General features: G+C 44.9%; 1 protein-coding gene and 1 long non-coding RNA gene across 2 annotated transcripts in view; one reads left to right on the top strand and one right to left on the bottom strand.

Annotated features, from left to right (window-relative positions):
- PROS1 (protein S) overlaps positions 1–2,799 on the top strand; it is a 50,067-nt gene extending 47,268 nt beyond the window's left edge. The window contains exon 15 of the mRNA XM_006116837.4: positions 1,515–2,799. Within this exon, the coding sequence (XP_006116899.3) occupies positions 1,515–1,681 (167 nt within the window). The 3' untranslated portion in view covers positions 1,682–2,799. The remainder of the gene's footprint in view (positions 1–1,514) is intronic.
- The window catches only part of LOC112544759 (uncharacterized), an 85,910-nt gene that overhangs the window by 33,469 nt on the left and 28,604 nt on the right, over positions 1–23,837 (bottom strand). The gene's annotated exons all lie outside the window — the stretch shown is intronic.

Here is a 23,837-nt window from a genome sequence, read left to right as displayed (position 1 = left end):
AAAGCTTTTGATACGGCCTCCCACAATATTCTTGCCAGCAAGATAAGGTAGTATGAATTGGATAAATGGACTGTAAGATGGATAGACTGTCGGGCCCAACGGGAGCGATCAACGGCTCGATGTCAGGACAACGGTCGGTTTCTAGCGGACTGCCCCAAAGTTCGGTTCTTGGACCAGTTTTGTTCAACATCTTTATTAATGACCTAGATGAGGAGATGGATTGCACCCTCAGCAAGTTTGCAGATGACAGTAAACTAAGGGGAGAGGTAGATATGCTGGAGGGCAGGGATAGGGTCCAGAGTGACCTGGACAGATTATAGGATTGGGCCAAAAGAAATCTGATGAGGTTCAACAAGGGCAAGTGTAGAGTCCTGCACTTGGGATTGAAGAATCCCAAGCATTGATACAGGCTGGGGACTGAATGGCCAAGTAGCAGTTCAGCAGAAAAGGACTTGGGGATTACAGTGGATGAGAAGCTGGATATGAGTCAACAGTGGGCCCTTGTAGCCAAGAAGGCTAATGGCATATTAGGGTGCATTAGGAGGAACATTGCCAGAAGATCCAGAGAAGTGATTATTCCCCTTTATTTGGCTCTGGTGAGGCCACATCTGGAATACTGTGTTCAGTTCTGGGCCCCCCACTATAGAAAGGATGTGGACTCACTGGAGAGGGTTCAGCAGAGGGCGACCAAAATGATTAGGGGGCTGGAGCATATGACCTATGTGGAGAGACTGAGATATTTGGGTTTGTTTAGTCTGCAGAAAAGAAGAGTGAGGGGGGATTTGATAGCAGCCTTCAACTTCATGAAGGGAGGTTCCAAAGAGGATGGAAACACGCTATTCACAGTGACAGATGGCAAAACAAGGAGGAATGGTCTCAAGTTACAGTGGGAGAGGTGTAGGTTGGATATTAGGAAAAACTACTTCACTAGGAGGGTGGTGAAGCACTGGAATGGGCTACCTAGGGAGGTGGTGGAATCTCCATCCCTAGAGGTTTTTAAGTCTCGGCTTGACAAAGCCTGGCTAGGTTGATTTAGTTGGGATTGGTCCTGCCTTGGGCAGGGGGCAGGACTTGATGACCTCCTGAGGTCTCCTTCAGCTCTATGATTCTATGGTTCTGCTCCCATCCCCGCTCTGGCTGCAACTCCATGTTGAGCCCCATCCTCACCCCAACATCAATCCTGACTCAGGCCTTGGACCTTGGCTCCCAGCCAGCTAGAGATCCAGCCCCATCACTGATCCCATTACCCTGTCCGTACCACCACTCCCTGATAGGCGCAGCCCTGCTCTTTAGGGGGGACATGAATGGAAGTGGGGGGCATGATGTGTGAAAAGTTTGGAGACCACTATTCTATTGCAAATCTTCCTAACCTATTGTTTCCTATTAAGTTGCTGTTTCCTGCCATAGATCATTGACTGATGAGAAATGGGAAGTTTCAATCTTTTTACAAATCTGAAAAACACATAGGATGTTGGAAGTCTTGACATAATTCATTGAATGTGTTTTTTGTGCAGATGTTCCCATTGGTGCAACACAGCAGACAGCCTTTTATAATGGCTGCATGGAGGTGAAGGTCAACGGACTACAGCTGGATCTGGATGAAGCCTTCTCCAAACACAATGACATTAGGTCACACTCGTGCCCACTGACTGAGAATGAAGCAAATGAATTATTAAACTAGCATTCTCCCTTCAGATATCATTTGTGTAATTAGGCTCCCATATTATGTTACTCAGAATGTTGTGACAGAGGAGTTAAACTGGAATGTTTTCATCCCTTGTACGTAGTGTGGAAAGATAAAATAAACCTCAGTTTTTTTCAGTGATGAAAAGGACACGATGAAGAATAAAATTTTGTAAATATGTTCTGATCCACATCAGTGATCATATCTTTAAACTAAATTTAAAAGATTTCTTTTGGGTGGAACCATCTTTTCCCCCCCAATCATTGAGGCTGTTCCCTTTTTGTATTTTATTCAACTTGGAGAGTCAAATCAGGCAAGTCCAGCTGTCGCTTACGGTTCTGATGTTTTAGCACAAAGCTGTTGTGTTTGGGTTGCAAGTGCTACCGGCATGTTTGAATCTAAATAAAATGATTTTCATTTCACTTTCTAACAAGATATTAAAAAAAAAAAACATTAGCAGGTTTTGGAAAATGTGTTTAAGTATAAAGCTATGAACTCAAAATCAGTGTCGTTATACTTCTGAATCATGGCATTATTTTGAGGAGCACCATCCAAACCCAAGCTTTTAGTAAATATCACATCTTTTCTTTAAAAGAAAGAACTCTGTAAAGCGGTTTTGCAATCCTTATAATGTAATGGACCAACTTTTCAACTTGAAACCTCCTTTTATAGTACATTTTAACTCATGCTACATACTTTGACAGAACATATCAAAATGACAGAAAATTATATTTGCTTGCTCCTTGGAACCAACTACCTTAGGATTAACATTAATTCTTTCCATGTTTTTCATCAAGGAATCTCAGCACAGTATTTCACACTTCAAGGCTGTCTGATTGTTCAATTCAGAGCTCCATTAAAAGGGACACACTTCCACATTTATATTAATTCAGTACTGTGCTATTATCAGAAAGCAAATGCCACGAGGTTTATGTGAGTGAGTTGCACAGATGAATCAGCATCAGTAAGAGCTCCAGGACACCAAATTGGAATTTATCAAATAAAGCGAAGGTCTTCTCTGACAATCAGACTGCCTCATTCATAAGGAATCTCACATTCCAGAGTTTCCTAATCATTCCGTCATACCTAAAACTGTCAAGTAAATTCTCTCTTCGGACTAATCCTTCACAACTGGAGATAAAATCCCTTTCCATTCTGTGGGTCTATAGACAGAGGGATGTGACCTGCATTTGAAAGCCATATTTCAGCTGGAGTAGTTTATATACAGGAAGCCCCAAATTTTACCGCCATGTCACATTTAAAGCAATATCCTCTCTTAGCTAGATTAACAAGGAAAGTGGATTAGGACAAGACTAAATGAGTTTTCGGGGAAGTATCCAGAGACGGCATTTTAAAGAGACAGTTGACATGGAGCCCGGGGTCAACTGGGGACTCCCTAGTTGACCCTAGGCTCCTAGCAGCGTGCAGCTTTGAAATGCCTGGCTGAGGACTTCTATGCATTTCAAGGCAGCAGGCATGCTGTGTGCAGCCCGGCATCGGTGGGACTTCCCACTGGGGCTGTATGTGAAGTTCCGCATTGCTCCTTTGAAATGTACAAGAGCCCCAGCTCTTTTTTTTTGTTTTGTAAACCTAGAGAGAGAAAGGAAATAGTTAAGTCACACAAAATCACACAGGTTTCTAATAGGGACTCTATCTGTATTTTGTTTCCTGTATGGATATTTTAGCATATTCTAATCTTATTTAAAACCTTGTGTTGGATTTTTGAATGTATAAGTAAGTGCCTCCATGTTTTAAACATGCGTAAGAAGAATCCATAACTTTCATTTTAAGGTGTATTTTCATATCTTTGATTCATTTAAACTGTATTCACCTTGTTCTGGTGATCAAAGATCTTCCGTAAGAGTTTATGGTAATCTTCAGTATAAAAAAATTAAATAACTCAAAGCTCATTTGCTGTTCAAATATGAATTGATATTCCCTAGATTAATGGTGGGATTTGTTAATGATTTAATATTTGCCAGTATCAACTAAAGTTTGGGTTGATGCTACATGCAAGAAGGAAGATTAACGAGAGAAATCAGCTTCTGCATTTTCATATTTTGCATACATTATTTTGCTGCAAATGAAATCCCGATGTGGAATCTTAATTTTCATTTACACTAAGGCCCTTTAATACCTACGTATTCAATCATTTTAAACCTCCTTTGTACTCCAGAGTAGTATACATTGACCTTAGAATGACTAAGATTCAAGCATATTTAATTTTATCTCAAAGATTGCAATCATCAAGGAAACAAAGACAGATTTAAACAATAATACAAAACTGTATTATTTTGTATTTTCTTCAGGTACCCCAGTCCAGACAAATGGGACAATTTACATGCTTAAAATTAAGCATATTCTGAAATGGGGCTGAATAATTTTATTAACTTCAGTGCATTTTTACTGAAATAGAGCAGAATTAGGATCATGCAGAAAAAAACTTTAAAAAAATTAAGTTCTCTGACTAACCAGAAAAAAATTAACACTGTACCTCAAAAATCATAAAGCAGATATCAATATTCAGAATTTTCAACTGCTTGATGTAGGTGACCACTTTAGCTGTTTAGAACAAAATTTGGACATTCCAGGCACCAATTTTACATTGTCTGTCCACACATGGATACCAGAATGGCCCTTTCCCAAGGTTTCATTGGTAATTTTATCCTGACAAAGTGAGGTCAGTAAGGAATGCTATACACAGCCAGTGATAGTGGAGTCAGGAGAAGCATTGGGAGAGACATGAAGTTTGCCAATAATGGACAGAAACTGAATATCCAGGCAAACCACTTTAAAGATCTAATTAAGGGAGATTGATTTAGAAGGTCTGCCACTGATTGCACTGTGTGTGGACCCGGATACTCCACTATGTATCTCGTTGACTCTCCACTGTAGAGACACCATGGTAACTCAATCATTAAACTAGCTTTGCTATTGACTTAGCTGGAGCTGTGTAGCTTAGTTCAACATTGCCCCCTAGTGTAGACCTGGCCTTAGATTTCTATACCATCTTTCTTTACACAGGATATCATTTACAAAACTGCACAGCAGTACTTCATTAAAAAAGAAAGTGAGTTATGGCTCTCTAAGGTCTGATCTGCTAATACATTCTTTCCCAAGGGATCTGAACAAACTAATCAAGCAGGTGAGGATAAGTAACAAATGTCTAGGATTATATAGCATATGTCCATGGAGTCACATAAACACATCTTACCCACACAGTATTTGCTGGCTATTAACAGATGCCAAGAGGGAAAAGACAGTTTCTCCTCTGTAACAGGTCAGATACATGTCACCTATTTAGGAATTAAATTTAGCCATATGAGCAAAAATTCACCAAATGAAAACACGCCTGGAAAATTTTAACTTCTAACATCATTAACACTCTTACTCATAGTACAACTAATCATCCCACACTACAAACCTTCCCAGACTTTCTCAAAGTCAACACACTGCTTTTATATCAGTCTCATCAAACACTTTGATATCAAAGGGAACTCAAAGATAGACAGCCAGCACAATTCCATCGGGACTAGCTGAAATGCTTTCTGAAAAAAAATATAGCCTTCTGGGTTTAATGAGTAATTTCTACTGATTCCCCTCCCCACAACATTAAAATATTCTTTAAAATGTGCAACTTACATTCTCCCTCCCCCCTCCATTTATTGATTTGGTGCTTCCTCCTGCGTCTCCAATGTGGATTGCGCAATAAGCACTATTGTTTGTTTGGCCTAGAGCAGTGTTTCCCAATTTTATTTGGCCAAGGAACCCTTTTCAGCTTTTCAGAATTTCAAGGAACCCCTAGGTTTGTCAAGCAAAAAAAAAAGGGGGGGGGGGGAAATCACATTCCTTCCCCAAGACCCCCCCCCCTCCCTTGAGGCCTCATTTGCTCTGTTCCCCTCCTCTCCATCACTTGCGATCCCCAGCCCCTATACACTCTCACTAGGTTGAGACAGGAGGTGTGGGGTGGGAATGAGGGATTTGGGTGTGGGAAGGGATGAGAAGTAAAAGCTCTGGGAGGGGATCTGGATGCAGGAGAAGGGGATGTTGGCTTGGGGAGGGGGCTCCAGGCTCGGGAGTGTTGGGCTCAAGGGGAAGGTTGGGGTGCTGAGCAAGCCATGGGCTTGTGGATGTGAGGGTGCAGGAGTTTGGGCTGGATATGTGAGGGACCCAGGGCAAGAAGGTTGTGATTATGATGGGCTCAGGACACAGATTTGTGATGTGTGGATGATGCAGGAGTGTTGTGGCAGAAGACTGACTATGTGGGGATGCAGGAGTTTGAGGATGTAAGAGTCTTGGGACAGGGGGTTCCAGGGTATGATAGGCTCAGATTTGGGGTCAGGTGGTGTAGGAGTGTTATGATGCTGCAGTGAGATGGGGGTTTGAACCCAACTGGGGGCTTGTTGGCCAGGCTTCATTTTTAAATAAAATATTATGTCAAACTCAAAGGGTTTTAGCATTGTCTTTATTTATGAGAGTGGTGAGGAAACCTGTTTTGAGTCAAGGGTCACTGACCCACAGAAAAGTCAGTTGGGGCCACACAAGTGAGATGCAAAAAAAACCCAACAACCCTCCAAAAATCCCCAACCCTCACTGATGTGGTCCCAAATGTGTTGGTGGGGGTAGGGGACAGAGTGAAAGTGAGTTCTGGGGCTGGGGAGAGGGTGCTGCTGGAAGGATGCTGGCTCAGGTGGCAGGGTGCTGGGGCAGGCAGGTGGGAGGGTGCTGGGGTCAAGGACATGATCCTACTGGGCACTAGGGTGACTGGCAGGGTCCTGAGGCCAGGGACAGGGAGGGGACTTGGGTAGGAGTTGGACCTCCCTGATCTGGCACCCTCTGGACCTGCCCTGGTCCCAGATGAGGGATTTTTGGACCAGGGGAGGTAATTTCAGGGCTCCGGGTTCCCCCCCTCACTAGGCTTCTTTGCACCTCTATCCCCTGCAACCCAACTCCACTCACCCCTGCTGATTCCCTGCACCTCCCCCAAAACCATGCCCCACAACCCAAGGGAGTGCAGCACCAGTTCCCTGCAGCCCCTCACAGCCCAGCTGAGCTGCCCGTCTGTTCTGTGTGCCCTCCCCCATCCACCTCAGCCCAGCAGAGCCCTGCACTGGTTCCCTGCATGCCTCCCCCACAGCACAGCTGAGCCCTGTTTCCCTTCACCTCTCTCCCAAGCCCCGCAAAACTGCTGAGCCAAGTGCCGATTCCCTGCCCCTCCCTTCCTCCTTGAGTCTAGCCCCGGTTCCCAGTACCTTCCTCCTCCTGCAGCCAAATTGAGCTCTGAGCGCCACACCCCCAGCCCAGCCCAGCCCAGCCCCCCGGACCTCCCCACTCTGCAACCCAGCTCAATTTCCCTGCACCTTCCCCCAACCATGCAGACATGCTGAGCCAGCGCTGATTCCCCGCCCCTGCCTCCGTCCTGACCTCCCCTTGCATCTACACTGGCACGATCTTGCGCCAAAGCGGCCGCTCTTGTGCAAAAACTTGCTTCCTGTCTACACTGGCCGCATGTTCTTGCGCAAGAACGCTGACGTTCTCATGTACGAAATCAGGGCTTCTTGAGCAAGAACTATGATGCTCCAGTTTAGGAATACGCCCTTTTGCGCAACTGTTCTTGCGCAAGAGGCCAGTGTGGACAGGTAACATGAATTTCTTGCGCAAGAAAGCCCTATGGCTAAAATAGCCATCAACGCTTTCTTAGGCAAGAGAGCATCCACACTGCCATAGATGCTCTTGTGCAAAAGCACAGCTCGCAAGTACTGAGTTCATGTGGCTTGTTTGGATGTGCCACTGTGGCACCCAAGTTATTAATAAATATTTTTAAACCTTTACCTTTCCTCTCTGCTGCCATGTCTCCTCCCCTTGTTCAATCAGCTCCCCTGGTGCCTGCTGCCCCCAAACTCCTCACCCTCTTCTGCTGTCCTGACTCCTGCCCTTCTCACTGCCCTCAGGCCTCCTGCAACCTGCCCCCCTCCACCAGCCCTTCTCTCCTTCCTGTGCCCACTCCTCCAGTAGCCCCACTCTGATCATGTGAGCTACCCCTCCTCATCCCCTCTTCTAACACCTCCCTCTACACACCTGCCCTGCCTCTCTCCTCTGGTGCTGGTCCCTCCCCTGCAGGTGTCTGCCCTTCTGCTTCACCACCAGAATCTCCTGGCACTTGAACCTTCTCTTATTCCTGCACCCTCCTGGTGCCTCCCCCTTCCCTCACTGCTCCTACCTCCTTTGCCCTCTTTTTCCCTGATGCCCACCCCCTCACCACCCTCTGCCCCCATTCCCCTCATGCCCCTCTGTGCCCTCACACATGACTTGCTCCATCCCGGCCTTCCTCACGTCCACCCCTTCTTTCAAGCCTTCTCCTAGCACCTCCCCCCTTCCCCCCCTGTTGCCCCCAATGTCCTTACCCTCTCCCCTCCCAGCATCACCCTGTCCCCCTCCCACTGACACCTCCCCTCCTGCCTTTTTCTTCATTGTCTGCACTTGGCCCCCTGGTACAGTCTCTCCTCCACCCTGTCCCTTTGGTGCCTTCCCCTCTCTCCTCCCCCTCCACACAAGCCCCTTCCTCTCCCAGCCCTTCCCCTTCCTTCTGCCTTTCACTTTGTGAGGCTGAAGTCTGCGCTCTGACCCCGGACTCCAAACCCACAACTCAGCCGTGCAGCGCAACACAGCGCCCAGCAGTTTTAAAATCCCGGGCCATAACATTATGTCATGCCCAGGCATGTCCCCGCCCACTGGTTTGAGCACGCCGCGCAGGGCAGCAGCAGCTGGCAAGGGGGAGCTCAGTAAAGGTTGCGCACGGCAGGGACGGGCCAGGGCCAGGGGAGAGACGCTCTGGGGCCGGGGTGGGAGGACACGCGGGGGGGCCGGGGCCCACTCCAGCTCCAAATATTGGTGGAGCATGGGCACCACGAGCCCATACAACTCGCCGCCCATGCCTCTGCTGGCTAGCCGGCTCGCTCTCTCTTTCAGAGGGGGTGGGGGAGTGCTGGCTCCTCGCGGAACCCCTAGTTTTGCTTCGCGGAACCCCAGGGTTCCCCGGAGCACCAATTGGGAAACACTGGCCTAGAGAAAGCCATCCTTGCAAATGCACTTAACCACATGATCAAGTCAGCCATGCATCCTTAAATTTCACAAGAGTTTATGAAGCACCAATCATTAATTGTCTCTGATCTGCAAGGTAAGGAGATAGTCAAACCTGCTAAACATCAGACATTTAGCATATGACTTTAAGAGAAGTCAAGTAAGTCCAACACTATCCAACACTACCCCACCTGCCTGAGACCCAGTGATTTCATATAAGGCAAAGCTCTGCTTCTTTAAGCCTACTAGAATGATACATTTCCTCTTCCTGTCTATTCCAGGTCTGGACTAAGAAAACACAATGCTACATCCTGTAACTTTAAAGAGTGATCTACTTGATTTTTCTAGCACTTGGTCCAGATTTCCACCTCAACAGTGTAATCCAAATCTCTTGAGTGGATCTACTCAGGAGAGAGATCTTCGAGTCATTGTGGATAGTTCTCTGAAAACATCCACTCAGTGCGCAGTAGCAGTCAAAAAAGCAAATAGACTGTTAGGAATCATTAAAAAGGGGATGGAGAATAAGGGTACATCTAGACTACATGCCTCTGTTACCAGAGGCATGTAGATTAGGCTACCAGACATAGGAAAATGAAGCGGCGATTTAAATAATCGCCGCTTCATTTAAATTTACATGGCCGCCGCGCTGAGCCGACAAACAGCTGATCAGCTGTTTGTCGGCTCAGCGCTGTAGTCTGGATGCGCGGGTGTCGACATCAAAGGCATTTGTCGACCACCCAGGTAAACCTCATCCCAGGAGGCATACCTGGGTGGTCGACAAATGCCTTTGATGTCGACACTTGCGCGTCCAGACTACAGCGCTGAGCCGACAAACAGCTGATCAGCTGTTTGTCGGCTCAGCGCGGCGGCCATGTAAATTTAAATGAAGCAGCGATTATTTAAATCGCCGCTTCATTTTCCTATGTCTGGTAGCCTAATCTACATGCCTCTGGCGACAGAGGCATGTAGTCTAGACGTACCCTAAGACAAAGAACATCTTATTGCCTCCATATAAAACCATGGTACGTCCACATCTTGAATACTGTGTACAGACATACAATCATAGACTACTAGCACTGGAAGGGACCTCGAGAGGTCATCAAGCCAGTCTCCTGCCCTCATGGCAGGACCCATGATTAGACCATCCCTGATAGACGCCTCATCTAAAAAAAGATATGGTCGCGTCATCTCAAAAAAGATATATTGGCATTGGAAAAGGTTCCAAAAAGGGCAACAAAAAATGATTAGGGGTTTGGAACGGGTCCCACATGAAAAGAGATTAAAAAGACTTGGACTTTTCAGCTTAGGAAAGAGGAGACTGGGGGGGGGGGGGATATGATAGAGGTCTATAAATTCATGACTTGTATGGAAAAAGTTTTTTACTTATTCCTACAATATAAGAATTAGGAATCACTAAATGAAATTAATAGGCAGCAGGTTTAAAACAAAACGAAATTTTTCTTTACGCAGTGCACAGTCAACCTGTGGAACTCCTTGCTAGAGGATGTTGTGAAGACTTGAACTTTAACAGGGTTCAAACAAGAGCTAGATAGATTCATGGGGGTTAGGTCCATCAATGACTATTAGCCAGGATGGGTAGGAATGGTGTTCCTAGCCTCTATCTGGAAATGGATGACAGGAGAGGGATCACATGATGACTATCTGTTGTGTTCCTTACCTCTGGGGCATCTAGTATTGGCCACTGTCGGCAGACAGAATACTGGGCTAGATGGAACTTTGGTCCTACCCAGAATGGCCATTCTTATGCTTATATATTCAAAACAAATGACTTCAATGGAATTAAACGGCTATGAGGCAGAGTGACATCAGATTCTCTCATAAATTGGTTCCTCACCAGCTGGCATTGACTAGGAACACTGGCCCTGTGTTCTGCCCTTGAAAGGAATGGAACTAGACTCTCATCACCAGTGATATTGATGGCCTGTCTTTCAAGTAAAAGCTGCTCTTGCAAGCATTCGACTTTGTGGACAAAGATTAATGACTGATCCTTTCAAAAACGTTCCATTTGAAAAAAACCCCACATTTATTTAAATAATTAATGGGGAGGAACAAGCCTTCTGAACAGGATATGATGAACTTATAATATTGTAAGGAGATATTTAAAGCAACAAAGAGCATGCATCCTGCTTCTTTGAACTCACTTGGCAGTGAAGCATTTTACAGAAACAGAAACATCCCAATGCTAAGAGGATGGGGGAGACCTCTGGGAACAGAGGTTGTGGTGGGGCAGGCCCAGAGCTATAGGGAACAGGGCAGGGAGGCTGACCTGATATGGGCAGGGACTCAGGAGGCTTAGAGGGCAGTCCCTCCCCACCTTGAGCAGCCACATACCTAAGGAGGTCCAGAGGAGTGAGCAAAACCACACCTCCCCTCCCTACCTGGGCCAGCTCTTGTCCGGCTAAGCCTGCAGCCCACACCCTCAGCAAAGTTCCCAGGTCTGGCAAAATTCCTGCAGTCAGTGTGCTGGTCTGCTTTGGAGCCTGCTCTCCCCCCACCCTCGGGAAGGAAGGAGAGAGGGGACACTTACCAGACATACCAGAGCAGAGACAGGGAGAGGGGCCTAGCCCTAAAAAAATCAGCCTCCTCCCAGAGAGGCCACCATGAGGTGGGCATTGTCTTCCCTGTCCAGAGTATTTTTCACACAGGGGAGTACAGCTGCTAGCTGCTCCTCCTGAGTCCTCTGACCCACAGGATCATTCTGCTCACCACAACCTAGTGAGCAGCGGCTAGGTACAGCCTAGGGGGGAGGCTGGCCATGGTGCCAAAACGTAGCACACAAATGTCATGGTGCCCTATGTAACTGCATATTTGCATATTGGTAGAAACAGCCCTGCTTGATCACATTTATGATATGTAAGCACAACAAATTCCAGACCAGTAATATCTACATTAGGGGCTTTAATAGGGACAATTCCACAAAGCTAAAAACTGTTGTGAGCCATAGCAGCTTGGAGGAAGAATTAAATAAGAAAAATGTAATTGAAAATTGGGAATAATTTAAGAACACCTAACTATAAGTCCAAGAAGCCACAATAAAGAAGGCTGTACTGGTTCAGAAACCAGCCTGGTTTTTAAGGGAAGGGGAAGAAGCTAGACAAAGTAAGCAAGCAAGCAAGCAAACAAACAAATAATCCCAAGTAGCCATAGAGAAGTTCTTGTATCTCTGCATTTGGCACTGGTACAATCACTGTTAGAATACTGATTGCAGTTCCGGTCCTTACAATTCAAGGAGAATGTTGGTACAGTGGAAGGGGTTCAGAGAAGCATAAGAAAATGACAAAAATATTGGAAAACAAGCCTTATATTGGTAGATTCAAAGAGGTAAATCTACTTATCTTAAAGAAGAGAAGGCAAAGGAGTGACTTAATTACAGACTATAAGTACATGCATGGAAAATAAATATTTAACATTGGACTCATCACTCTAGCCAAGAAAGGTATACAATGGTCCAGTGACAGGTAGTTGAAGCTATATAAATTAGGATTGGAAAAAAGGCATACATTGATAACGGTGAGAGTAATGAATCACTGGAACAATTTACTAAGAGTGCTGGTGGATTCTCTATCACTGACCATTTTTAAATCAAGATTGGATACTTTTCTAAAGGACTCTACCTGAGAACGATTTGGAGTAAAGTCTATAGCCTGCGCTGTACAGGAAGTCAATCTAGATGATCACAATGGCCCCTTCTGGCCTTAGAATCTATGAATCAATGCAGAAAACATAATCACATATTAATCTAAATTCTTATTTAATTTAATTAAAAAATCAATGTAAAGAGAGATGGATAGCTACATCCCTTGCACTCCTTTAAAAATCCTAACTGCATCATAAATTATGTCAACATTCTTTCAATACCTTTACTTCATTTCATTTATCGCAAGAATAACTAACTTATTCCCCTACTGTGTATGTTTCCATTGCCTCACCTATTTTTACTATGGTGGTAACTTGATTCTTGAATCAGCTTTGCATTTGTAACAAGAAATAAAGATACCAGAGTTCAGTGGGTTGTCATAGTTAACATCAACAGCTGATGCCCACAGCTATTCCTTGCTCTGCTTTAGGTGCTAGTGATGTCACTGGCAGTTGCTGAAGAAGCAGAACTATGAACTCAGATCTTGGCAGGTAAAAAAGTATTTGAATTCATCTGATAAGAAATGACGAACTGGCGCCTGCCAACACTTCAGATGTACTGCTGCTGCCAGAAACCTAAGATACTGTAGCTAACAGAGGATGAAATTGATTCAGTCAGACGTACCTACAGTATGTTGCAAGACCTTATAAACAATGGCAGTGAAAATTCTAAAATGGGCATTAGTTCTTCAAGAATATGCATAGTGAATATTAAACAGACCCCTGGAGCACTTTGTGTCTCTGCCCAGAATCAATTGTTTCTTCTGCATTATATGCACTGATTCCTGCTCCTACCAATATTGTCCTTCACTCTAACATTGTCCATGACTGAGTATGTACGCAGAGGAGGCGGCACTGGCAAGATACTAAAGAAAGGCAAGATTTCAAAGACACAAAGGAGAATTAGGTACCAAACTATCATTTAAAGTAAACCTCCTAATTACCCTTTGGCTGTGTCTACACTGGCAAGTTATTCCGGAAAATCAGCCGCTTTTCCGGAAAAACTTGCCAGCTGTCTACACTGGCCGCTTGAATTTCCGGAAAAGCACTGACGATCTAATGTAAAATCATCAGTGCTTTTCTGGAAAAACTATGCTGCTCCCGTTCGGGCAAAAGTCTTTTTCCGGAAAACTGTTCCAGAAAAGGGCCAGTGTAGACAGCACAGTAGTGTTTTCCACAAAAAAAGGCCCGATCGCGAAAATGATGATCGGGGCTTTTTTGTGGAAAAGCGCATCTAGATTGGCCACGGACGCTTTTCTGGAAAAAGTGCTTTTCCGGAAAAGCGTCCTGCCAATCTAGACGCACTTTTCCAAAAATGATTTTAACGGAAAACTTTTCCATTAAAAGCATTTCCAGAAAATCATGCCAGTGTAGACGTAACCTTTGTGTCTTTGATAAATCTTCCCAGGAGTTGCTCCTACACAGAAAAATTCCACCTAGATGCAACATCTTATTAGAACTGTTGAAGCCAAAAGTTGAATTTAGAGCAATACTTTGTTTAACTAAGGCAAACGTATACAACCTAAAAATCCACTTTCATGAGGAAATGCAATAGATTCCAGAGCAACATTAAGTGCTGTTATGTTGCACACGTACACTATTAGTATTTGTATTGTTTATTTAACTTGGAACACACTAGGCTCAGCACTGTACAAACACATGACAAGAAGCAGTCTCTGCTCTAAACTTTTTATAGTCTAATTATTTTCTACCTATTTTTCAAGTTAAATACACACTTTGGCATTATCTCTGTTAAAGTCATAAATGTGTTCCATAAACCATACAGGAAATATCACAGAGGCAAGTTAAAATGGCTTCAGACCCTTTCTTGTCCTGATACTTTGTCCCTAACTACAAACATAATGTTGCAATCAGTCTAGTACTTTTTGCAAACTATATATAGAAAATAAAATTTGCAAAAGGTATTACTATTAACACTATTTTCTGCACACACATACAGTCAGCAATAAGGCTGTTTGGATTGCAACATGCTGATGAAATACATCTCCCCATTTGTGTGACTGGAATTCAAAAGTCTAGTCAGACATTTGGAAGGTTGAGTGACTAAATCTGACAGTTGGATAAAAGCTAGCTGGCCACTGCTCAATCCCAGTGAAACAGAAATGATCCTGGTTGGCTGTGAGAAGCAAGCAGAAGAGAAAGAATAGATGGCATCTGTCCACTTGTTTGAAGGAGTACACTTCCCTGGCGTTACCAAAGTTTGTCATCTAGGGATGCTATTGATTCTTCCCTTAGCTTGTAGGTCCAGATAGTATTAGGGCTACAAGTGCACTTTCCTCATCTTTAGCTAAGTGGTTGCAATGTCTCCATTCATATGTGGATCTTGCCATAGTTATCCAAGCCTTTATCACCTCTGCACTGGAATACTGTAATTAGCTCAACAAGGAACTACGCTTAATGATTACATGGACACTTCATCTAGCAGAGAGCACTGGTGGCCTGCTTTCTTAGCAACGTTTATTGAATGCAGTTCATTAAATCTGTGTTTCACAAAATTTCAGGTCCACTTTCAGGACAATGTTAACTGCTGTGTTTGAAATGTCCTTTATGGGTTGATCCCTTTAGTATACAATCAACCTTTCTGTTTTTCTGCAATTTCTGCCACAGAGACTCTGAAGCCTGGATTAATATTGCAACAAAACTCCTATATAGCCTTCACTGTTGGAACTTTGAAACACACACTGTGGAATTGATCTAATAGTTGGTCTCCTTCAAAGTTACACAGGGAGGAAACTTCCGTAGTAGTGCTGCTCCTCTGAAAACTGAGAATTGTGACCGTGCATGGAAGTATTATATGTGGATTCCTAGCTAGCTATTGTGGAGTTCTGCCATTGTGGTCACTGCTAAATATGGCAGTCCCCATTGTGGAACACTAGTCAGTGGTGGCTATAATTGCCTGAATGGGTGACCCAGCAGAAAAAATGGCTCTTCATTCTATTTGGAAACTGATAAGCTGCTTATTTCCTTTTGCTCTGAAAGCTATTTGCCTTGTCTTCTATAAGATGTTACTTTATTTTCTTCCTTTTTGTAGAGTCTCAGCAGTGATTGGGGTGGAGATGGGAAGTCACCAGGCTGTGTATTCTCCTTCCCAGATTACCACTGCATTACAACAGAGTGAAGGCTGAGAGAACAAATTAGTGTTTTATGGGGAAAACCATATTACAAGGATGTTTTCATTCTCTCCAAAATAAACCTTTTCCCCAACATGGTCCAATTTAAATGGAAAAGAAATGCAATCATGTTAAGATCTGACACTGCCTAGTCTAAGTAAGACCTTACCATTCCTTTTCCTGCTCCTAAAACACCCTTTCTCTGAACTGTACTGACACCAGGTTGAAAAAAATGAAGAAACTCAATTTTCCCATTGGAATTTAGTAACAATTCTCTTGTAGCGCCATGAAACAGGAAGGAATTCAGTTCACATCCCAGAGCTGTGTTGGTTTTGTTACAGGCAGAAAATCAGATTTTTTTTTACCAAAATTCCCACTTCAACACAGCTGTGGCAGGAGATGTAGAAGCATATGTTATTTTGAGATTAGGTGGAAACTCTCAGTGCCATCAGTTCATGCTAATTAGTGTGATTTTAGGTAAAATTCTTTTTTTTTGGACCTCAAAAAGTTGACAGATACAAAGGACACATCAATGAACTTGTCACTATTCTAACATACATAGCGTAAAACCAGGAAATTTCCTGTTAAAGTGAACCATAAAAGAAAAGCAGCTACAGTAGATCTGGAGATGCACTGGAAGATCCCCAAACAGACACAGCTCTTCTCTGCAACCTGTGACATCAGAGGGACAGGAGAATGACATAGGAAGATCAAGCTCATGTGGTTTTAACATCAGATTAAACTGATGAGCAACTACAAATACCAAACTGCTTTAATTGAAATTGTGTAGTTGGTAACCGGCATCACAGCAGGGAAGAGTTAAGGTTGTTCAGGTATCATACTTGGGCATTTCCATGATTTAATGTTTGGATTGCTCTTTACATTTAACTTTCATCTCAGAATGCCATGGGTTTCTAATGCTAGAATTGGGGATAATTACACCATCCCTATAATTCCATTTTATACCAAATCAAGAAGATGTGGTCACAAGCATAACTTCATTTTAACACATTTATATTAATTGGGAAAATTAATTGTATTACAGGTTGAACCTCTTTAAACCAGGACTCTTCAATAAGACTATGAATGTTCCAGGACCAGAAAGTCCCAGTGGAGCACTGGTATAGAAGCCTTGTGGGCTGGCGCACACCAACAGGCCTACCCGGCACTCTGCAGCTTGGCTCCAAGGCAGAGCCAGGAGACCAGCACACTCCAGCTGGGCAGTCCACTGAGACTGGGACCCAGATGCACCCCAGCAGGGTTGTCCAGCGGAGGCTGGCATGGCAGCAGGGTCAGCGGCAGGCTCTGGCCAGCAGCCAGGTGAAGTTGAGGCGGGGAAGGGAGCTGGTGACAGCAATGCCAGAAATGATCTTCCCTGGTCCAGCAAAATCCCTCATCTGTGATTGGTCAGGGAACAACTCTCCCTTTTCGATGTCATGAAAGGGATGTTTTTTTTATGTTAGTTCTATATTATATCAAGGAAACATAGTGCATATGCAGAGGCATCTTTAATATTTGCATAAAGCCTAAATAAATAGATATCTTCAACCCTGTTTTCTCCCTCAACCTCCCCAAGGAAAGCCCAGTATCCTTAACCTAATTGTATCCTACACAAAGGCCTCTCTCCATCCCCAACAAACTCAATGGCTCCCTTGCTCACCCCTCCTCCATCACTGTGATAACCATCTGAATGTTTGGAACGATTACATCACAAGCTACATTCTTTTTCTACTGTACCTAGTTGAAAAAAAAAAAACCTGTTCTCCCTCCCCATCTCGGGATCATTTCTCTCCTGGATCCAAAGCAATCAGTTTGACTGTGATCGGACTGTGACAACGTCGGCAGTGGTTCTCCATTCAAACTCAGGTCTCCCCTAGCACGAGGCAGCAGCCAAAACCTGCATCTCCCTCTGCACTTTCACACTAGTCTCTATCCCGCTGAGAAACTGTCTCTAGCCAGAGGAGCAAAGTCACATGCAGCCTTAAACTCCAAGATGAAGAGGAGTTGGATCACTGACCCGTTAGGATATGCTACACTGCAGTTACACACAGCAGCTGGCCCATGCCAGCTGACGGACTCAAAGGCACAGGCTGGCTACCTGGCTATTTAATTGCGGTATAGATATCTAGACTTCGTCTGGAGCCTAACACTCTTTATGGTGAGAGCATCCCAGAGCTTTGGACCACAGCCCAAACAGTAACATCTACGTGTCAAAAAATTGAACTACAGCACTAGCCCCAAAAGCCCGAGTCAGCTGGCCTGAGCTGGCCATGGCTGTCTAATTGCAGGAAAGATATATCCTCAGGGAACACCTGTCAGCTTTGGTCATGCATGGAGAGCAGCTGGGAAATCTCAAGGAAAAACCTAATACAGAGGCATGGGATGCCACCCTTTCCTTTGGGATTGTCTAAACCTAACTAGACAAGATGAAGCTTCATTCCTGTGCCTTCACGCCTAGAGGATTTATCCCCATAGCTATGACGTGGAAATACCCAGGCTGGGAGGGCTGTGCAGTCAAAAGGCACTGGGACCTATCCGCTCATAAAAGCAGAAGTCACTATAAAGCATCCCTAACCCCACCATCGTCCCTTTACCGTGGAATAAGAAGGAAGCTGTGAGTTGTTAGACAGAACAACTCTTCCTTCTTGATGGCATGAAAGGGATGGAGAACTGGAGCACTGAAACGACCTTGGGTAGATTGTTGATTCCATTCACCCGGTTTACGGCAGCAGCAGATTATTTCTACTGCTGCACGTAAAAATGACTTGAGATGCACACCATGCTCTGGAACACAGAATAGGTTACATCATATTTCTCATAAGGGCTTGGGACTGAGGGAGGGGGGGCCAATGGTTTGGGTTTTTTTGTTTGGTTGTCACACAACCCAATTACAGAAACATAAGTGAAGCTGTTAGAGCCTGATGTGACCCAAGAACCCTTAAATGCCAAATGGCAAAGGGATTATGGGAATACCCTGATTATGATATATACGTATTTGTGCTTGTCTGCTTCTGCAGGCACAGAGATCCTACCTACTCCCAATCCCGCCTCCTGGACAGCCAACTCCGGTGAGGTCTCTGCTCTCTGTCAATTGCGCAGAGGCAGTGGGGATGCTCTCAGGGTGTGGCAGGGGGAAATCTACTGTCACCTGGGCCAATACAGGTGCTTTGGAGACCTGCCTCTGTACAATTGCTACGAACCACCAGGCACCAAGAAGGCCCATGCTTATGTGGAGCCTGATACTGAACCTGGACATGGCAGCCCGACTGCAAAAGAGTAGCAGCTCATGGTGTTAGGGACCCGGCTTCTTGGTGGCCTTCCCGAGGCAAAGATAGCTCCTGGAAACCAAAAGTAAAGATGAGAGGAACTGAAGTCTCCTCCTTGGCCTTCAACAAGAGGCTCCATTGTGGCCAGTCCTTAGCTCTGCCCTTTACATCATCTGTTTTTCCTGGTCCCTCCCCCATAGAAGCTCTTTTTGCTCCCATGTGGAAGACACCAACGCCCTGGTCTCATCTCTCAATTTAACATCAATGTCAGACTGCTGTACAGCCCTACAAGGAGATAATCTCTCCAGAGAGCCTGATTTTTTCTTCCATTTCCCATGCTGACATCCAAGTCAAGCTGCTGTGCAGTTCAACAGAGGGACACTCTGCTTCTGCCTCCATGATTCTGAGACGTGGTTCCAGCCTCCTATTTGATAGTAACGTCAGCCTGGATTGCATCCTGGCAGCAAATTATGTTCAGCAGATACTACAAAGACCCCCAAAGCCTGACTCCTTCATGAGATTACATCTAGGCAGAGGTTGCTAGACAGTTTCACACCAACACCACTAACAAACTATCCCTAGCTGAAAGGCTAACACCTGGTTCCACCCAAAAATTAGTCACTGCTCCTATAAAGACCTTCATGGTGCTTGTGTGAGGAACTTGATCTTCATTGTATCCCCTTTTGTACTATGTAGTAAGCAGAGAGGAATAATAAGGGGAGTCAGAGGTTCTACCATCACAACTCAGTCCTTGGCATACTGCAATTAGGCTGACAACTCACAGGGGCAGGGTCCAACAGGGTTGTGGATTCGCTTCAAGACAGAGTTGATCAGGGATAGATAGTTGCTTTTATTAATTTCACTACACCATTACTATTACAGGCTTAATACTGCCAGATGGTTACACAGCTACTGCAAAGTAATACAAATCAGCATAGGCAAAGCAATGCATATAAAAGTAACAGGCACTTGGAAATGCTTACGCCCATTTAGGTCTTCCGGGAGTCCCATTCCAGTTACCTCACACCCGGTCACAGTGGACGTGGCTCCAGCTAGAAGATTCAGGACACCCTTTGAGGTCTAGGTCCCTGTCGAGACTCAATGCGCACGATGCTTCCTACACTAGTCATGCTACAGTTGTTTACCAGGTGTGCACGTACCTAGCTCAATGCCATTCTTATCACTCGTATGAGCTGAGACCGAGGTCAAACTTGTTTACTGCTCAGTAGTTTCCCAGCTCAAGGCATGGATCAGAGCTGGTAAAGCCCAGCTGCTGTTTGGGCTTGCGGGGTCCCACACCATACTAAGCTGGGTACAGCAGGGATGGAAACTTCCATCCCAGGCCTCCTAAGATGCAGGACCCACATATGATTTTTGTGGGACATAGGTCTTATCCAAAACCATACTGCTAGAGAGGCTATAAGGATTGGTGTCACTTCCAAACTCTTAGATAGCTCTGCAAGAAGGAGGGTTCTCCCGCTGTTGTGTTCTGGTTTGAGGCCTGACTCTAGAGGTAGAATTGAGCTAATTGCCAATATATAGCCCCACATGGTCAGATGCTCCATCTAGTATTTGAAAGACCTTGGGGCTTGGCATTAATCTTACCATTGACCTTATTGCGAGGCACCCCTAGCCTCTCCCCCCCGAGAGACCACCCTGGGCTCCCTGCTGCTCCACAAGAGCCCACAGAGAGATCAGGTCTATTACCACAGTGGTGAAATCACTGTGTCACTCCAGTGCGGATGATGGACACACTCTTTGTGAGTCTTCCTCATCGAAGCAATTGATGATTTAAACAGTGTGTTAAGATGCCACATGAAAACACTTGGTGTGTCCACAGGCAGGCAGGTCTCTCTATAGAAAGGGTTGTCATGGCTTGCATGTCGGGGCAAACAAGACTTTTGTGAGCTCTGTAAAGAGGTCAGATGTTTTCACTTCTAGTTTCAAGGGATTTGTTTTCTGTCTTTGGACTGCACATTGCCTAGACCTGAATGGATTAGCTGTGATGACGTATTTCTGAATTATTCTCGCATGCAATGTGAAACCTGTGCTAATGACCCCAAGTCCAGTGAGAGAAAGCACTACTGGCAGAAGTAGTCAATTCAAAGTCTCTCCAATTTTCTTCAAAGATTGCCTCTACCAGGAAGTGGGGCTTTTACTGATTGGTCCCTTATATTTTGGAAGGGTGACTAAATGTTAACTGGATCTTCTTGGGTAATGTCAACAGATTGCTTTGGGCCCAATCCTAGCTTAAAGTTGAAATTGAGTCAGGCCCTTTGTAAGCAGGTTGGGAAGTGGTCGCATTTGGCAATTATTATAATATAGGCATTGCCATTATGGTATTGACATATACATTTCTCAGTAGCTTTACACATAAAATAGCCCAGCTCCATTGGCCTCTATGGGAAATGTACTTTTCAAGCAGTGGTGTTAAGAGTTAGTGACATGTTCTTTCCACCCTGTAACTGCCATGGTTAGTTCAGTACTGCCATTTTGGCTGGTGGAAATGACACTTGACAACTTTACAGTAACTTCAAAAGATGCAGTTGCAGTACATCTAATTAGGGATGTAAATTCCCATTAATCAGTTAACTGGTTAATGTTAGGTCACACCGAGGCTACTGCCGACTCTCGGCCGTCTCTGGAGCAGCCCCTATTCACAGAAGGCTGGACTCTCCATGGACAGAGGCTGCTCGGACACTGTCACTGTGTCTGCCTGCGGGACCCCTGCATCTCTTACAGACAGGGGCTGCTCCAGACAAAAGCAACCCCTCTCTGCAGCAGGCCCTCTGTAGGGCTGGAGTAGCCCTCTGCCCACAGCCGGTGGTGAGCTGTTCCAGCCCCCTCTGATTAGCTGTAAATTGGAACCAGTAAGCATCATCCTTTAAGAGAGTTAAGGAAGTTGTCCCATGAAGTTGTGCGATTGTTCTGAATGACTCCCAGGACCTGAGTCAAATGGAGCTGTATCTACACTGCAAAGTAATAAGTCTCAGATCCTCGATCTCATCTTGAATCAAGGTTGGAGCCCTAGTACTGCAGGTCTGGGGCGTGGGTTAATGCAATTGCAGCATAGTTGCATGGGGGGAAGGGCGCACCTTTGGGGCCCAAACCCATCCCTATTGGTAGAGGAGGATGGAAGGAGTTCTTACAGAAGTCACATGACACGCTTTACTTCTGGTCATGTGTCCGTCCTGACCCCAGAAGTACTAAACCCCAGAGATGGGGCTTACAGGGGTCAGGGAGTGTGGCTAATGTGTCCCCATTTTTGGTTCAGAAAATATGGTCACCCTTTCAATACCCCAGCAGAGAGTGACACTACAATTCAGTCATTGCTTTGATGCAGTATAGCACTGCAGGGAAGGACGCTCTGCTATAGTGCTGCAGCAGGGACCATGCCATCTCAATATTAATATGACTGTCAGATGGATCAGCTACTGGGATGGATATTCTCAGGATGTGTACTGCCTGAGGTCTGGCTCTATGTGTGGAATTAATAAAATTGCTGGTGTCTGCCTCAGTGTGGCAGGGAGGGAAATTCTGTGTTGCTGCTGTTGTTTCGCTGAAGACTCTGCAGTCTGGCTTCATCCACAGAATCCCTCTCTGTGGGTTCCTAATGGACTGCTATGGGGGTTGTGCGATGGCTGTACTGCTAGTTACCCCCTTCCTCACTGTGGATCACTGACAGGTTGCTGCTGGAACAGCTCCCCTTTTCCTCCTACCTAACAAGGCTTAGGGAAGAGTAGAATTATTTAAAAACATGTTTAAAAATTCTCCAGCACTGACTTCCGAGGGCAAGCTGCATTTGGGGACTGCCCTCTCCACTTGCAGCAGCTGGTTTGTTGTTGGCCTGGAAAACCCCTTGGTCGTGTTTTCAATAAAATGTGACTTCATTTTCTATCGCAGGGTTGCTACAGTGGCTCTGGTTGGGTCGGAGGACTCCAGTTTGTGTTCTTTACTTTCCAAACACTGAACTACCACAGGGTAAAGTATCAAAACTAATTAGCAACTTAGTGAGGAAATAAACATTGTAGACAGGAAGCTCTGCATCCTAGCAAGTTGAAAGCAAACAAAAAGGGAAAAGAAGAGCAAACAGGTTAATACTGGACAGTGCAGGCTTCCAACAGATCCTAACTACACTTCAGTGAGAGATGTCAAGAGGAAAAAAATGTCGTAAAATCACTTATATTATCCAGGATCACAAAGTGCAATCATCATTAAAGGGAAAAGGTCTTGTGCTTTTTGAGAATGTATGTGTACCAAATCCAGTAGAAATTAGCTCAAACCCTCTTAGTCTGAACTGAAACTAGAACTTTTTTACTGTTTCACAAACTGCACTGATAGCCTAGCTCCTGATTAGAGTCGTCACAGTATTTAGCGTTCTGTACTACATTTCTGATGAGAGTTAGGAAATAACTCAAAGTCATCCTATAAGACATTCAAGATGCTCAATAATATTCCAGCTCTCCTTCACCTAATGCCCCATGTGTGAAGGTTAGGGTTCAGAATGACACAAGGGGCAAATGCACTTGAGGGCAGAGGCTGCATATATTAATCTAATTTATAATAGCTATGTTACAATATAATATTTAAGTGTTTGCTCTAACTGTAAAACCTCCAATGCAGGAGAGAAGCATTATCAAGTGTGAAATACTTGTTTGCAGGAGCGGTTATTTCCTGCCCAACAGAAGGCCTATAGACATCAGATAAGCCATTTTGGAACATCAGAGGACAAAAGCCTTTGTTGATTGCTCCCTCCCATGAAGAGACCAGCACATGAACTTGTACCATTATCATGCATGCTGGAGAAGGGAATAAAAATCCACATGATGGAGTTTCATTTTTCAGCCCTAGCCTCTAGAGCAGTGGTCACCAACCAGTAGATCGGGATCTACTGGTAGATCTTGGAGCCTCTGACAGGTGATCTTGTCTGGTTTGGCCAAGAGGCTACAAAGCGCAGCACTTCAGCTGCCCCTACCCTCGCTGCTGCGCATCTCCTGACCTTTGCCTTGGAGCTCCCCG

This window comes from Pelodiscus sinensis, chromosome 1 (assembly GCF_052426305.1).
Source record: "Pelodiscus sinensis isolate ZL-2025 chromosome 1, ASM5242630v1, whole genome shotgun sequence".
NCBI lineage: Eukaryota > Metazoa > Chordata > Testudines > Trionychidae > Pelodiscus > Pelodiscus sinensis.
This window is presented reverse-complemented; position numbering and strand designations above follow the sequence as displayed.